At 40.8% G+C, this 18,282-nt stretch overlaps 2 protein-coding genes across 3 annotated transcripts in view; one reads left to right on the top strand and one right to left on the bottom strand.

Annotated features, from left to right (window-relative positions):
• LOC109933517 (transcription factor EC) overlaps nucleotides 1-10,033 on the bottom strand; it is a 148,938-nt gene extending 138,905 nt beyond the window's left edge. Inside the window, exons 1-3 of one of the 2 annotated variants that reach the window (XM_048607527.1) lie at nucleotides 9,652-10,033; nucleotides 1,815-1,932; nucleotides 901-981 (exon numbers count right to left, since the gene is read on the bottom strand). The gene's annotated coding sequence lies outside the window, so the exon portion shown is untranslated. Of the gene's footprint in view, nucleotides 1-900; nucleotides 982-1,814; nucleotides 1,933-9,552 lie in introns of both variants that reach the window. The other variant, XM_048607528.1, reaches the window with a different exon arrangement.
• Nucleotides 9,558-18,282, top strand: part of tes (testis derived transcript (3 LIM domains)) — a 47,257-nt gene continuing 38,532 nt past the window's right edge. Inside the window, exons 1-2 of the mRNA XM_020511536.2 lie at nucleotides 9,558-9,685; nucleotides 10,256-10,320. Of these exons, the coding sequence (XP_020367125.1) occupies nucleotides 10,294-10,320 (27 nt within the window). The 5' untranslated portion in view covers nucleotides 9,558-9,685; nucleotides 10,256-10,293. The remainder of the gene's footprint in view (nucleotides 9,686-10,255; nucleotides 10,321-18,282) is intronic.

The raw sequence follows: 18,282 nt of genomic DNA on the forward strand, positions 1-18,282 counted from the left end.
TTTTACTTATACCATCAATTTAGCATTGGAGTCCATTCTTCTATTTAGATGAGCTGCAATTTTAAATAATGCTTATTCGTGTTATAGCCAACCCAAGTTCACTTTTTAGAAATAGTGTTCCCCTATTCGTCAGTCATGTTATAGCCAATTCACGTTGCCAGAATACGTGTTATAGCAGAACTCCTATGTACCCTTGAATTCCTAGTTTTGGTCACATTGCAACAGCATCTCTGTAATAGTTATCAAATCATATTCATTTATTTCTATTTGCGCCGTCAACTCATTTATCTTGCTACAAATGCTTATGCATTTGGATAAACAATCTTACACACCTCTACTGTCTTGTTTCTTTTTATTCTTTTAAACTTCCCTTCAATTGAACATCACACCGTGCACCCCCCCAAAAAAAATTTTGTTTAAAGCCTTATCTACGAACATAGTTATACAATTCGGCAGGACGGTCACCTGGATTAAATTAAGCCCATCCTAATGGAACAGCTTTTTTCTGAAGAAGGGTCCAGACCCGAAACATCAGCTTTCCTGCTCCTCTGATGCTGCCTGGCCTGCAGTGTTCATCCAGCTCTACACCTTGTTATCTCAGATTCTCCAGCATCGGCAGTTCCTACTATCTCTCTTGGATAGAGACATTTAAGATTATGAAGGATTTAGTATAAATAAAAAGTAATTACTTCCAATTGTTGTAGGGTCAAAACCAGAAGGATTTAAGCCGATGATAAAAGAACCAGAATTTATGTGAAAAAAAAAAGCATTTTTCACAACTAGTTTCAAATGATCAGGTTATGGACATGTATTCATTATTAGCTTCCAAAGTAATAGTCAAAATACATAAAGGAAAATAAAATGTAAGGATACAGGGAAGAGTGGGGGAGTTAAACTTACTGCATTGCACTTTCAAGGAGTGCAGACAAGATGGGCTGAACAGTCTCTTGTGCTGTCTCATGAGTTAGTCACATTTGAAGACTGCGAATAAAAAGCAAATAAGAAGCTTAAATATTAGTGAGTCAATCCAATATTTAAAACGAAGGCACAGAAAATGAGATGAAAGAGGGAAAGAAACAAAAATCTCCAACACCATTTAATATTTGAGGGAATGAGGCTTTGTATTTGTAACACAGGTAGTCCTCAATTAACGTTGCCCTGCTTAACCTGATTTTGCTTTAATGTAAAGTTAATGAGGTCTTTAACCTCATTGAGTGACTCAAGATTCATTTTAAAGTTGTTTTCCACGCGACCTATATCCTCCGGAAGCTATATATTCTCTATAGTTGAGATTTAATTTTTTTTGTCACCGATGTATTTTATGCTCTAAATGTTATTTGCCAGTCCCTAGCGCCATTTTTGGCAGGAAGTTTTTCTTTCTTACATCTTTAAACAGTCATTTGATGGTACAGGACTTGAATATTGCTGGAAAGAGACACATTTTGTTGACATTTTTCATCTTACACATCAGGACAATTCATAAGAATACCATTTTAAGGGGAAAACTGACATTATTATTGTTTGACAGGAGAATGGTGATTGGTTGGCAAGTGGGTTCTGATGAGAAGAGGCATTGCCAAGGAAAATGCACCAGTTAATTATGATTGACATTTGACTGCCAGGCTTTGTTTAAAATCAGATGGGTTGATACTGATTAATGTAGCCTTTTATTCCCATTTTCCCTGGTTCATCAGGTTTGCTCTGAACATCAATGACCCAAGGCAGTTCTAACCACGGAATATACCCAATTTTCTTTATTACAGCAAAGTACACTACAAGAAATAATGCAAACATTTTATCCATACAATACTTACATCACAAGTGAACCATTACGTGGACTTGTCTGAAGATCAGACCAGAATAGTGATCAGCCTGCTGCGTCTCAACTTCTAGGTGTTGATCAAACTTTTGTTTCCCCATGCTAGCCAATTTCTGCCATGAGACAAGAGGTTTTTTTTAATTCTCTTTTCATGCAGAGAGGCTATGCATTTAAACTCTTGCCACTATTCAGTCTGCAGCAATCACTTTGGCAGCTGGCATACATCACAAATCTGTCATGCTTTCCATGTTGGTTTAAACAATCAAATAATCGAGCATATATCTCCTTGGAAAAATGCTATCTCTTGCTTTTAATAAACGTTGACGTCAGCTTAGTTTGTACTCACTGTTCACCACTTTTATGTCATCCAATCAACTGTGTGATATTTACACAGCACAATTCTATGACCATCAAAAATTCAGCTGGTAGGTAGTCCATGTTATCACATCTGATTTATTACGTCTGTTTTCAACAAAACTTTAGCTTTTCAAGAGTTACTGTGACAGTTCAGTCTATTACTGCTGAATTACAATGTTACAACAAACATGCACATCCGTTCAGTATAATACAGAAACAATTTAAAACCCATGACCTTTTTAATTATTCTGTTATTGCCAGGCTTCAAATGTTGTCTCCTTCTCATTTCATTCAACTTAATTTCATTTAGGTTAATATCTACATTAGACAAGGCATTGCCCTCAGAGGTGAACCAGCAAATGGCTGTCACCTATTCTGTTGTGGTGAAACAGGTGCAAAAAACAGGGCCCTGTGTATTAATATATATAGTTTCCAGAACATTTAAATCTGCCACATATGAGCGTGACTGTCAATCCTAAATTGGTTGTCAGTGTAATTCTTCACATACTCAGGACTATTCAGCAAACATTGTCCAATTGCTGAATCACACCTAATGTTAAACACACTACTGCAAGTTTTGGATTGGGTAAGGTTAGTACGTCACTTGATACAATTAGCTGGAGGAATATGCCGTTTGATAAATCCACTAGTCTTTAGGACATATGGCCTACATTTCGACACTGAAATTCATACACCACATATTTAGATAATAGAAGAATGATTTTTGACCTCACAGCAGTTTCCTTTTAGTGTTGAATACCACTTATATCACTACAACATATTGTGACCTTTCTAATTAGTGGATCATCAGCAGTCTTCATACGTTGTCTCCAACTCATTTCATTTAACATAATTTCATTTCGGCTAAGCCAGTAAATTTTAGATAAATATCTGCATCAGGCAAGGCATTGCCCTCAGAGATGAACCAGCAAATGGCTGCCATGTATTCTGTTGTGATGAAATAGCTAGCTTCACCTATTAGTCAAACAATATAAATACCTCACTTTCCATGGAAATCTGAGGTGGTCTGGGCACTTCACAGAACCAGAAGTGACAACTATAAGGCCATCCTTCAGTTTGTGCAAAATATAGCAAGAAATCATAACACCCCTACAGCGTGGAAGCAGGCTGTTTGGCCCATCAAGTCCACACCAACCATCTGAAGAGTGTCCCACCCAGACCCACCCTCTATCCCTGCATTTCCCCTGGCTAATCCACCTAGCCTGCACATCTCTGGACACTATGGGCAATTTAACATGGCCAAGCCACTTACCCTGCAAATCTTTGGATGTTGGAAGGAAACCAGAGCACCCAGAGTTGTCCCATGCAGATACAGAGAGAATGTGTAAACTCCACACAGTCACCCGAGGGTGGAATCAAACCTAGGTTCCTGTCACTGTGAGGGAGCAGTGCTAGCCGCTGTGCCACTGTACCATATAATTGTGGCAGCCTATTTCCCACAGGATGGATTTGATGACCCCTATTTCAGCATCAAACTCGTATGCTGAACTAATGGTGCAGGCCCTATTTAGGAAGTTGCTAATAGGTCAAACCTTATAGCACATGGGACTGTGGGAATCCCAACATATATAGGGTCCGGTGAAGGTAGCTTTGTGATAATGGAACATCCTCTGGCTGATTTCATAACTAGGATATCGAAGAAAGGAAGCTTATTAGATTATTCAGTATCAAACATGAATTTGATGACTTTGTTGTTGGCTGTTAATTAAAACGTAAAATCACTATACTTTTACCAGACCTTAAGGCTGCTCTCTCAGTAGAGAGAGAGATGGTTGTGATTTAGTTTGAGGGTCACCATGCCTCAGATGAGGCGAGAAGTCAAGAAGGATAATCCTTCATGGTAACTTCAGCTGGTGTAGGAATTCACTGCATACTGTCGGCATCACTCTGCCACCTACCCATCCAACTGAGTGATCTAATCAACCCCCTTGGCAGTCAATAGAATGTTAAGAATGAGAATCCATTGATTTAGATGAGGATGACTTAATGAAAAGCATGATATGTAAATGAATTAACACCATAAGGAGAATGTATGCATCTATCAATACAGCTAGTTCTGTATTTTACACCCTAACCAAAGTAGAATCATGTCTGGGTTGTTGATAGAAGGTAGTCAACATTCATGTTAATGAACATCAATAATCTTTATTAAGTATATTCACTATATACAGAACAGAGTAAGAGTGATCAATTTTTGAACCCTACGGACTCGGATCCCAGTTCCATGTGATCTGACATCATCCTGACATAGCTCTATACACATATGTTCAGTAGCTATTATTACAATTAAACTGTACTTAACCTTTATCCACACATTCCCCCACATCTCTACCCCATTTACTATTTATATGATTTACACATCCTTCCGCACGTTACTCCCTAACAAAGCTGAGCTTGACATTGTTAGTCTACAGAGTGCTTTCATCAATCTCCCTGAATGCATACAGAATTCATTTTGAGGTTGTGGACAGTCTTCATTCTTTGAGGGTCTGTATTCCTTGCCTTTATAGTTAGTAATTGTGTACTTATAGTTTCTGACAAGAATCAGGATAGACAGCTCTTCTGTCTAATAGCTGCTGAAAGCAAAAAAGTTGCTGTTTAATTCAGATGATGCCATTTAATTTTTGGACAATGGATAATCTTGGTTGTCGTAGCCTCACAGTAAGGGAGTCCACTCACAGCTGATCCCTCAGAGCATCACATGGTCAGGTGTGTTTCAGGCATAAGAACCCCTTATGAAACATTGCCTCAATCTCACTTCTTCCCTTTTTTAGGAGTGAGTGTGGGACTGGATGGGAGTAGGCAGTTGGGTTTGGCACCTGCCTTCATTGTAAAGTAGCTCAGTTTTCCCTATCCTTGGAAGTGTTTTGGAAATTGTTATTTTAATTCATTTACTTGGCTGCTGTTTGACGAATTCTTCCATTTTAAGAATGAGTTGAGATCTATGCAGCTTTCTTGCTGAGCAGTGAACATGGATTGTTGTCATCCTAAGAATGGCTCTGTCTTCTATTAATTGCCTAATTATCTATCCATGCTAATAACCCAACACAATAGGGCTCTTATCTTATTGAGTTGCCTTACATGTGGCACCTTATCAAATGCCTTTTAAAATCTATATGTATTAGATCAACTGGTTCTGCTTTACTTATTTATTGCCTTGCACAGCACAGAAGTACCAAGGCTATACGTTCATCTATCCTGTTAAGGTGCCATTCAGACCCTGCAGGACTTTGGTGGATTTGTATAAATGTGGCTGCCAATTTGTATAGAGCAAACTCTCACAAACAATAATCTGCTAAACACATTGGTAGGAAAAATTTTTTTGAAAGTATCTTTTCAAAATGGCAAGAGAATTATAAAATGCAGTGATTCTGGGTGCCCCAGTAGATACATCACAAAAAGTTAGTTTGCAAAACATAGAACATAGAACAGTACAGCACAGTACAGGCCCTTCGGCCCACAATGTTGTGCCGAACTTTTACCCTAATCCTAAGGTCTATCTAACCTCCACCCCGACCTTATACTATCATCCATATGCCTATCTAATTGCCGCTTAAATGCCCCTAATGAGGCCGACTCCACTACCTTCGCCGGCAATGCATTCCACGCCCCGACCACTCTCTGAGTAAAGAACCTACCTCTGACGTCTCTCCTTTATCTACCTCCACTCACTTTAAAACTATGCCCCCTTGTAATAGCTACCTCCACTCCAGGAAAAAGTCTCTCGCTGTCCACTCTATCTATACCTCTGATCATTTTGTACACTTCTATCAGGTCACCTCTCATCCTTCGTCGTTCTAAAGAGAAAAGCCCTAGTCTCTCAACCTTTCCTCGTAAGACCTTCCCTCCATTCCAGGCAACATCCTGGTAAATCTCCTCTGCACCTTTTCCAATGCCTCCACATCTTTCCTGTAATGAGGCGACCAGAACTGGACACAATACTCCAGATGTGGCCGAACCAGGCTTTTGTATAGCTGGAACATAACTTCACGGTTCTTGAACTCGATCCCTCTATGAATGAAAGCTAACACACCATACGCCTTCTTAACAACTCTATCCACCTGGGTGGCAGGTCTCAGGGAACTGTGAACATGAAACCCAAGATCCCTCTGCTCCTCCACACTGCCAAGAATCTTTCCGTTAACCCTGTATTCTGCTTTCAAGTTTGTCCTTCCAAAACGAATCACCTCACACTTTTCAGGTTTAAACTCCATCTGCCACTTCTCAGCCCAGCCCTGCATCCTATCAATGTCCCTTTGTAACCTAGAACAGCCCTCCGCACTGCCCACAACGCGACCCACCTTCGTATCGTCCGTGAACTTGCTAATCCACCCTTCCACTCCTTCATCCAAATCATTTACAAAAATCACAAAGAGAAGAGGACCCAGGACAGATCCTTGTGGTACACCACTCGTAACTGAGCACCACGTTGAATATTTTCCATCCACTGCCACCTTTTATCTTCTAAGAGTCAGCCAATTGTGAATCCAATCTGCCACATTTCCCCCTATCCCATGCCTCCTTACCTTCTGCATGAGCCTACCATGGAGAACCTTATCAAACGCCTTACTTAAATCCATGTATACCACATCCACTGCTCTACCTTCATCCACATGTTTGGTCACCTCTTCAAAGAATTCAATAAGGTTTGTGAGGCATAATCTACCACTCACAAATCCATGCTGACTATCACAAATCAAACTGCACCTTTCCAAGTGATCATAAATCCTATCTCTCAGAGACCTTTCCAATAAATTGCCTACCACTGATGTAAGACTAACTGGCCTGTAATTTCCAGGGTTATACCTATTCCCTTTTTTGAACAAGGGAATGACGTTTGCCTCTCTCCAATCTTCCGGCACTATACCCGTGGACAGTGAGGACGAAAAGATCATCGCCAAAGGCCCTGCGATCTCTTCCCTCACGTCCCATAGAATCCTTGGATAAATCCCATCAGGCCCGGGGGACTTATCTATCTTCAACTTCCTCAAAATTCCTAGCACATCTTCCTTACTAACATCGACGTCCTCTAACCTACCAGCCTGCTTCACACTGTCCTCCTCTACAACTAGGTCCCTCTCAGTTGTGAATACCAAAGAAAAGTCTTCATTAAGGACCGTTTCCTATCTCTTTAGGCTCCGTGCACAAATTCCCTTTACAATCCTTGATTGGCCCTACCCTTTCTCTGGTCATTCTCTTGTTCCCCACGTACGTGTAAAAAGCCTTGGACTTTTCCTTGATCCTATCTGCCAAGGTTTTCTCATGCCCACTTATAGCTCTCCTAACCTCTTTCTTCAGCTCCTTCCTGGATAACTTGTATCCCTCTAGAGCCTTTTCCGTTCCTTGTTTCCTAAACCTTACATAAGCATCCTTCTTCCTCTTAACCAGTCGTTCGACCTCTCTTGAGAACCAAGGCTCCCTCACTGGACCGCATCTTCCCTGCCTGCTAGGGACAAACATATCAAGCACACACAGTATGCATTCCTTAAACAATCTCCACATTTCAATAGTGTTCTTCCCTGACAGCATCTGTTCCCAATTTATGTTACCCAGTTCTTGCCTAACTGAATTGTAATTACCCTTCCCCCAATTATAAACATTACCCTGCTGTATGTACCTATCCTTATCCATGACTATTGTGAAAGAAACAGAGTTATGATCACCACCGCCAAAATGCTCTCCTACCAACAGGTCTAACACTTGGCCCGGTTCGTTGTCAAGCACCAAATCCAAAGTGGCCTCTCCTCGTGTTGGTCTATCTACATACTGTGTCAGGAATCCTTCCTGAATGCACTGGACAAAAGCTGCTCCATCTAAACTACTACAACTAATATGTTTCCAATCAATATTTGGAAAGTTGAAGTCACCCATGACTACAACCCTGTGACTTCTGCACCTTTCCAGTATCTGCCTCCAAATCCGCTCCTCTATTTCTCTGCAACTATTAGGGGGTCTCTAAGAAACCCCTAACAAAGTGACTGCTCCTTTCTTGTTCTGGACCTCAACCCAAACTGACTCTGTAGACAGAGATAGTAGGAACTGCAGATGCTGGAGAATCTGAGATAACAAGGTGTAGAGCTGGATGAACACAGCAGGCCAAGCAGCATCCTAGGAGCAGGAAGGCTGACGTTTCGGGCCTAGACTCTTCATCAGAAATGGGGGAGGGGAAGGGGGTTCTGAAATAAATAGGGAGAGAGGGGGAGGCGGATAGAAGATGGATAGAGGAGAAGATAGGTGGAGAGGAAACATACAGGTCAAAGAGGTGGGGATGGAGCCAGTAAAGGTGAGTGTAGGTGGGGAGGTAGGGAGGAGATAGGTCAGTCCAGGGAGGACGGACAGGTCAAGGGGGTGGGATGAGGACATATCATTCTCGAACTGCCTTTCAGTAGCTGCTATACTAGCCCTGACTGGCAATGCCACTCCCCCGCCTCTTTTTCCACTCTCCCAATTTCTATTAAAGCATCAAAATCCCAGAACTTCCAACAACCATTCCTCTCCCTGAGTTACCCAAGTTTCAGTAATGGCCACAACATCATAGTTCCAGAAACAGCAAGTAATTTCAAAACTAACAAAATCCTACTGTTTATTGAGAGTGTAATTGAATATAAAATGAGGGAAGTAATGCTTTGTTATACAGAGCATGAGTGAGACCACATCTGCAGTACTATGTACAGTATTGGTCTCCTCATTTAATGATGTAAGTACATTGGAAGCAGTTCAGAGACAGTTTACTAAACTACTACTAGAAATGAACTAGTTTTACTAATAGTAAAGTTTGGAAAGGCTAGGTTTGACCTTAGAAGAATAGAGACAACTTGATTGAAAGATATAAAATCTTGAGGAGCCTTGACAGGGTACATGCGGACAGAACGTTTCCTCTTATTGGATAACGGAGTAGGAGTTATGTCTTTCTTTAAAAAGAAAGGGGTCCACCAATTTAAGACAAAGATGAAGGGTAACTTTTCCTCACATAGGGTTGAGTCTCTTTGGAACTCCTTAAAAGACGGTGGCAGCAGAAATTTTGAATATTTTTGAGGCAAAAGTAGAGGAATTCGTATTAAGCGAGAGAGTGACATATTACTGGAGAGAGGGGACGGGCGAGGGGGCAGGGTTGTGGATCTTATGAGCAATCTCGAAGCATTGAGTAGCCTACTCTTAATTCAGGCGTTTACATCTCTATCATTTCCTAGTTTTATTTTAGTAAAATACTATTTTAAATTTTAAAGTAACATCACCATAGCAATAGTTTGAACTTTCATATGGGTCATCCTAACTGCACTTAGGTTCTCTGCCAGTGAAGCGTATCCAAATACCACTGTTGGATATTTTCCACGTTACAGCTCTGGAACTCTTACTTCCTATTCCTGCTCCAGTTTTGATCACGATGCTGTCAGAATCAGGGTCGGAACAGGAGCGGGAGACAACATCTATTGGCACAAGTGGACAGTACTCACCGCGCACTGTTCTGATTTGAAAAGAATAACGCAGGTAACCAGATTCAAGACTTTTAACGACAGTCTTAATAGACTTAACACCTCCACAGTGTGTCAGAGAACCCACTCAAACAGCAAACAGGAAGTTACTTTACTACCAGGCTGTTTCAGGCTTACTGCTGCTGAGAGGGTTGGCAGCTTTGCGTTTATATAGCGCTGCTGAAATAGGAAACTTCACCAAAGCGCCGAGCAGGAGGATCAAACAACGTTGGACGACCCTCCCTTTAAAAACATAAGGATACCCTTTCCTCACTCCAAGGGCACGTTGACACTAGCGCTGGATTTCAGTCAGTGGGACGTGCCGGGGGATAAAGTATATCTAACTCTCACTATGTCCGCACACAGAGCCCCAGCCAATTGGTGCTTTCAACCAAAAACTGATTGGCTAGGCCCATTCGTCTGAACTTTATTGGTCAGTTCTTTGTCCAGTTCAACTGCGATTGGTGAGTGTATTATGTTTCGTGCTTTCTGATTTGTTGATGCCAAGAATGGGCTGCAATGGAGCGGAAGTGCTTTGAAACATTGTAAAGAGGCAGAAAGTCATTGATTCCTTTCATCCTGACAGGGGAGGCGAGCTCCTTGAACATCTCAGGCGGAAAACAAATGGATTTAGAAAACAAAGTGAAAAAGGTAGGTGGATTGAGCATTTTGTTTTATCCTCTCGGTAAAAACGCCCTGGAACCTCTCAGTCTTATCTGATCAAGGAAGGGACTACACCCAGTTGATCGATCTGTTTGACTTTATTGCATAAAACATGCCTCTACCTCGGTAAAATGTAAATATGCTCTAAATGCCACTACAGCATATATATTAAGAGAAGCTCTTAGTTGATAGATTGAAGGTGAATGGGATGTCAGGAAAGTCTTGCAGGATTTTGAGAGGATTGCTGTAGCTTTAAGCACATTTTTCTACCCATGGACGTGCAAAAATCTACCTTTGAAACGGAAGAGATTGACAAAATTGTTAACTGCAGTTACCCTAAATAGTGTAGTATCCTCTTCTGCCTTGAGGTTACTTCATTTTTTTCTATTTATTAGTCACTCCCTTTCTTTTCTATGTGTTAATCACTTGCATTGTTTTCAGTCTGCAGTCACTCATTCCATGTTGGTTTACCTCATTGGCAGATGTGGGTTCAAGGCCTGCTCCAGGATTTGAGCATTTCCCTTCAGACAGTTCCTTTTAGTGCTGCACCTCAGGAGTGTTGCAGAATCAGAGGCGCCACATCTTAGATGAGACATCAAACCAAACAATGATTCATGTGGCTAAAATAGAACTTATATTCACAGCCTAAGGGTGTCCCAATGCAAAGCACTTTTAACAAGTAGTCATTTGTGAACTGTTGCAACTAATTAGTATGTAACAACCTTCCTGCTCCTCTGATGCTGCTTGGCCTGCTGTGTTCATCCAGCTCTACACCTTGTTATCTCAGATTCTCCAGCATCTGCAGTTCCTACTATCTCCCTGAAGAGTATTCTGATGCTTTTCAAGCAATCCACTTTCAGATGTTCATTGAGCTAAAAGTATGAGTCAGGATATCAGATAGAACTCATCTGCACATCAGGGGTTTTATATCCACTCCAAGTGGTCTGACAAGGCCTCTGTTAATCTCTAATCGAAAAGTTGCATTTCTGACAGCACCACACTTTCCCAATGTGTTTGCACTCGAGTATAATCCGAGATTTTGTACTGAAGTCCGTTGAGGGGATCTTCAACCTACAATCTACGCATACACAAGTTGATCTGTAGTTGATACCTCAGCACCAGTAACACAATTTCATTGTTCATTTATCTCTTACTGTTACATGGTGGTGACAGGAACTACAAATCAAAATGGACTTGAACAGAATGTAGCATTTTGGCATGTTGTGAGGGCATGAAATTGCAGAATAAAAGTAAATTATTGTCTTATTTTCATATTCTAACTATCAAATAATGGAAAAGGAAGCCATGTTAACTAGTTTATTCAATTTTCTGAAGAAAATGAGGAAAAGGAAAGCAGAACAGGAAACTTGAGACATATCGAAATCAATGTGTGCTTAATAATTGTGATCTTAATTTAGGTATTTCAAAAAGCTAATAGTACAGTTTCCTGGATCTTAAGAATCTCCACCTTTTACTAATATAATATTGAGAAAAAGAAATGAAAGCGTATAAACTGTTGGATCTATATTTCAAAGAAGAATTAAATTGTATTACACAACAGTTATAATTTTTCTACGTAGTATCTTGAGGGTACCGTTATATTTCACCTTTAATTACTTTTTCAAACTTCAGTAAAAATGCTAAATGAACCTGCTTTATTGATCTCAATCCTTACAATGTAATTTGGTTTCTGTTATGCATGTATCTTTGAAACATATGAAACCTACTTGGCCTTTGGAAGGTGTTTAAAGCATTATAAAGTGTCTCCTTATCTAAAAATGGAAGAGAAGTGGTTAATGATAAAAATGATGATTACATTACTAAATTAGGATACATTGGCCATAAGTACACCGCTCTCATCTGTGGACGTAGTTAAGTAGTTTGATAGATGTGACATGTTGAAATGTGCCAACAAAAATAGAATATATCAATCTGTTGTAATTCATTCTATTCCTCCTCTACTACACCCCCACCACCTGCCTGCCAGCCTCAAATAATTAGTCTGATTAACTTTAAGTCACACTGAATATGAAGTTAGGCTCAGTAGTAGCCATTGTTTCGGCAATCAAAATGACGTATGATGTGCATGCACACACCCACCAAGAAAGGGCTAGACACAACCTCAGTGTGGACATTACCATTTGTATACGACCAATATTCGCCAGAACTATGTAGAACAGGCAGTAGTGATGTCATGGAGGCATTCAGTGCGGAAACAGGCCCATTGGCCCAACTCCTCCATGCTGACCAGGTTTCCTAAACCGAACTACTCCCATTGGCTGTATTTGTCCCTCTAAACCTTTTCTATCCATGTACCTGCCAAAATATCTTTTAAATATTGTAATTGTACCTGCCTCTAGCACTTCGTCTGGAAGTTCATGCCATATATGCATCACCCACTGTGTGTAAAAGTTGCCCCTCGGGTCCTTTTTAAATCTTCCCATCTCACTTTAAACCTATGCCCTCTAGCTTTGGACTCCCCTACCCTGGGGAAAAGACCTTGGCTATTCATCCTATCCAGGAATGCCATTTTTGGAACATTATGCTCCAATCAATATGCTTTTTCTCTTAATGGCACACAGCTTGAAAACAATGGGCATGGCCTCCTCAAAAAGATTGTCTATGTGACCTATTTAGAGATGTTAAGGCGGTAGGAGGAGGTAGGACTTGAACCTGGACCTCTTGGCTCAGAGATCAGGTCATTACCACAGTGCCACAAGAGACGTCCTACCCAGGCCAGTGTTATTTAAAGATTAGTCACTGATTGATTTGTATTGGCTACTTGACAACTTTACAAATGCATTAAACATTCTGGAATTAGCTAAAGCTGCTAAAGTCTGCAAACACTTTTGGGGTTAATATAAAAGCGCTTTTGCTGCAGAAACCATTTGCACCCTATAACACAACACGACTGTGAGATTGAGCTGAGACCATACAGATTATAACAAAGTGCTTAAAATGATCATAGAATCTCTACAGTGTGGGAGCAGGCCATTTGGCTCCTCAATTTTATACCAACCCTCCACCCAGACCCACTTCCCTACCCTATTCCTGTAACCCTGCACTTCCTATGGCTAATCCACCTAGCCTGCACATTCCTGCACACTATGGGCAATTTAGCACAGCCGTCCACCTAACCTGCACATCTTTGGACTATGGGAGGAAACTGGAGCACCTGGAAGAAACCCACACAGATCCAGGGAAAACATGTAAACTCCGCACATACAGTCACATGAGGCTGGAATCAAACTTGGGTCCCTGGTGCTGTGAGGCAGCATTGCTAACTACTGAGCCACCGTGCCACCCAAGGATGATGTTAGAGGAAGTTGAATAGTGTTCTCAGTAGGAGACCATCTCCAACCAGGATATTTGAGGAATAATTCTTCAACCTGAACCTTTTCAAAGAACAAAATTTGAGACCTCAGTGAAAATTGAAATCTTTGAGCAGGCATAGACCATATTGCTGCTCCCTTTTGAGCATCAGACTCCTTTACAGGCTGAAATGAGATATATTTGCAACATTCCACAGTTACATAAGAAGTTTCCACTATTACATAAGAAAGTCATTGAGGATCTCTGCTGAAAGGGGATTAACTTTGTCATTCGCTCACCTCAGGAACCATCAGCTGGAGACAGAACACAGCTTTGGTAGAACTGCAGGCTTCCCATAATGTCACTGACTGCACCAGCATCACTTTGCAGGTGACACATGTCAATGTAGTATAAAGCATTAGCAAAGTGAGCAGAACCATAGGTGTTTCCTCAATGTACAGCTAGCATGTGACCGTTGCCAGTGAATTTTCTGGTATCCTGGCAGCAGTCACGATGCCTTCATTCTGCTCAGTAGCTACATTTGTGCTACCACAGCAAGCCAAGAGTGGCTACTGAGTGGTGGGACAATCTGCATTGTTAATGGCTGAAGTGCACCTTCCTGGTGAGTATGCATACAGTGAAACTTGCCCTGCTTGAGGTGAAATATGATGAGCAAAACTAATGATGAACCAATGCCCCCTCAGCCTGAACTGCTATGGAGGAGCCTTGCAATACTGAACAGATAAAATATTAGAACTGAAGGTGGTCTGCTGTATATTGCACCATATCATGATGGGACATTCTTTGCCACTGTCGGAATGGTGGATTGTGCTAAATGTCATCAGCTCATCCAACTGCTGTATCAGTCTCCCACTCTTTTGCTTTCTCATCTCTCTCAACAACCAGCACAGAAACCATTTGACGACAATTCAAAACAAAAAGCCTGTTGTATTGCCCCTGCATTATGTTGGTGTGGTTGCCTGTTCCACAGTGGAAGTTGTAATATAGGCCTTCAGAGGCTATATCATGGATTGGGTCCACAATTTGAAAACCAAGTTGGTTACCATTCCATGCTGGAAAGAATGGGCACCATGTTCTATCAAGTTAGTGGTGAATTCCTCTATTCACCATAACATTGGAAAACATGAAAAAATTCTTTGTTCAGTGCATAAGCAACGGGTGAAGCAGTGCGAAGTAGGAAGTTAAGGTGAATTCTATGAACTTTAAATAATAAATGCTGACACTGGAATAGGAGTGATTGGGAGATGGTGAATTGAGCAATGGTTGAGTCTAGTTGTGCAGTTAATGGAATTTCCTGGTGTGCTCATAGCAGTCATGATGCCTTCATTCTGCTACACCAGCGACATTTGTGCCTCCCATAGCAAACCATGGATGGCTATTAAAGATGACATCAATTACTAATGTAAAATCATTGAACTTCTTGGAGTACTAAATTTGCACAGTGTAATGTCCCTACCTCTGGACAAAAAAGTCTGGGTTCAAATCCCAGCTGCTCCAGAGGTGTATCATAGCATATCTGAACAGGTTGATTAAAAAATGCATTCCTGGCATTGATTTCTACGACAATTTTCTCCCGCTGCTTTTTGACCATGTATTTATTGGGCCTCTTGCCACTCTGCCCACATAGGACAAGTCTTCTCCTTTAAATCTCCTCAATTAAAATCTCTAATGTGGCTTTCAAAACTATTCCACCTTCTCAGCTCACAGCAGAAGGTGCAACACCTGCCCCTCCACCTCCTCCTTGCTCACCATCCAAGGGCTTAAACAGTCTTCGCAGGTGAAGCAGCATTTCACCTGTACCTCCTCCAATCTGGTGTATTACATTCACTACACCCAATGTGGTTTACTCTACTTTGGAGAAACCAAACACAGACTGGGTGACCATTTGCAGAACACCTTCAGTCTGTGCACAAGCAGGACCCCCCTTCCCATAGCGGGTAATTTTAACATAGCATCCTGCTTGCACGCCTACTTGACTATCCTCAGCATGTTGCAATGTGGAGTGGATGCTTCCTCTTATGGGGCATTCTAGGACGAGGGGTCATAAACTTAGGATAAGGGGTAGCAAATTTAAAACAGAGTTAAGGAGAAACTACTTCTCCCAAAGGGTTGTGAATCTGTGGAATTCGCTACCCCAAAGTGCAGTAGATGCTGGGACAGTGAGTAACTTTAAGGAGGAGTTAGACAGATTTTTAATTGGTAATGGGTTGAAGAGTTTTGGTGAGAAGGCAGGAAAATGAGGGTGAGGAGCATATCAGCCATGATCGAATGGCAGAGCAGACTTCAATGGGCCGAATGGCCAAATTCTGTCCCTATATCTTATGAACTTGTACAATGCTGCAGTGACTCACAGCACAAACTGTAGGAACAACATCTCATCTTCAGACTAGACACTTTACAACCTTCTGAACTTTAAGAATGGTCTAATTTTAGGTGATGCTAGCAAGTTACATTTTTGAGCCCCCTTCTAATGTGTGCAGTGAGTAAACAATATAATTCACTGTTGGTTGCATGCGGAGATCATTCTACCAAAATGCAGGCTCCTGCACATCAACCAACAGTCAATGCTTATTTGGGCATTGTGATCCCCACACCCATTTGTGTTGTATCCAATTTAACCCTGAAGTTTTAATTTCCATTACATCGGGAGAACTGCTGTGCTGTCCCTTCAAAAATGATACTGTGGAATCTTTTACAGCCACCTGAACACGTCAGATGGAGCTTCAATTTTGACCATTCAGCCTTAGTTGGACACCCGAATAATACAAATGTCCTTCACTACTGTACTGATGTATTAGCCTAGATTGTGTACTGAAGTCCTGAAATGGGGTTTGAAGGTGCAATCTTTTGATTCTGGTGTGTGTGTTGTCATGTATTATGACCAACAACTAACACCAGATGTACTGCTGTAACAGACAATTGAATATGAAAAACACTACTTATTTTAACTTTTATTATCTTGTAGGAAAGGGGAAATTGTGAATCCACTCTGTTTCATATCCTGCCTACATAACATTTCTATTAAAGGCAATGCATGTAATAGTTTTCAATTTGTGGCAAGATTCTTAGCCAATGTGCCAAACCTAATCAGTAGGTTCATCTTAGGCATGTACATTGTCAACATAGATGTCTTTGAAAATAATTAATGAGCTGATACCTTTGGGCACATTCTTGTTTTACAACAGCTATTGGAACCTTTAGCCCTAGTTTTGCAGAAATTCTCGGACTGACATTTTAAGTACAACTGGGCCATAACACAACAATTTGAACATGGTACAAAAACAGAAATTGCTGGAGAAACGCAGCAGGTCTGGCAGTACCCTGTCATTAGACTTGAAATGTTAGCTCTGCCTTCTTTCCACGGATGCTGCTGAGTTTTCCCAGCAATTTCTGCTTTTGTTTCAGATTTCCAGCATGCACAGCTCTTTGGTTTAATTACTGTATGGTGCTGAGCAGTTCATGTGCCTTTGCCTGTGTAAATATGAGACCAGAGCTCTATGGAATAATTGTAATTTGAGCAGGCCACAACGGGGAGGTGCTGTCAGCAACGATACTGTAATTATCCGCATGAGATCAGTAGCTGAAATCAGGACATAAAGTGCTATATACTGTATAGTGTGGTAATCTGACCTTGAGGAACCTATAAAGCTAGTGAATTTGGATCTGCTGCGGAATATCTTGAATAATTTTCAGTGTTTGTTTTCAGTTTGACACATGTCCAGGTGGTGTTGATGATTTGTTAGTTTTCCCGTGCCCAACAGCAGTGCTTTGTACTTGTTGTGAAGAAATCCTGTTGTCAAGTACAGAAATATTTTGGCTACCTGCCAGCAGTGCGTGCTTAAACAGAAAACACCAGTTCATTTCTATCCCTTTTTTCTTGAACATTTGATCACAATACTGTTCTTTTCAACAGCCATCCAATTTAAAGGGAAGCAAAACGTTTTGATTTCACATCGTATTCAAAAATACTTCCTACTCCAGAGAAAAATCAGAGGATCACACTGGGGAATTTTGTGTTTGACGTCGTTTTTTTAATTTAAAATGACCCTAAAAGGGAAAATCCTGACTGCATGGCAGACTTTCAGACTTGTTTGTTTGACAGTTCAGTAACTTTTCTTGTTTATGAAATAAACTTTACATTTTTTTTATGGTTAAATCCCCAAGAATATAGACATGTCTGCAAAATTTCATCCAAAAGAGACCAGCTATGACAGATCAATAAAAGTAATATGTTTTTCGATTTTTCAATAACATTTTCTCTGGTAGATAAAGTTGGCATTCTGTGATTCAGCAGCATACATCTTAGTTTAGCAGAAGCTGTGGCAAATGGGAATACAAGTCCTCATAAAATGTAAACTACATTCCATTCGTCTCACAGACTGAAAACAAATTAACTGACCTTTCATCTCATTGCTGTTTTCCTCACAGTGACTGCTGCATTATAACAGTGAATGGACAATCTAACTCATTATGCATGAAGCTTCTCTGGAGTGTTCCTTCTTCACAGCATATTCATGAATGCCCATGATCTCTTTTGGTTCATCAAAATTAATCCATCGAGAATAATAGTAGAACTTTCTAGTGCTGCATCTTAGTCTTTGTTGCCAGGATTTATGC

This window comes from Rhincodon typus, chromosome 18, assembly GCF_021869965.1.
Source record: "Rhincodon typus isolate 14 chromosome 18, sRhiTyp1.1, whole genome shotgun sequence".
Lineage (NCBI taxonomy): Eukaryota > Metazoa > Chordata > Chondrichthyes > Orectolobiformes > Rhincodontidae > Rhincodon > Rhincodon typus.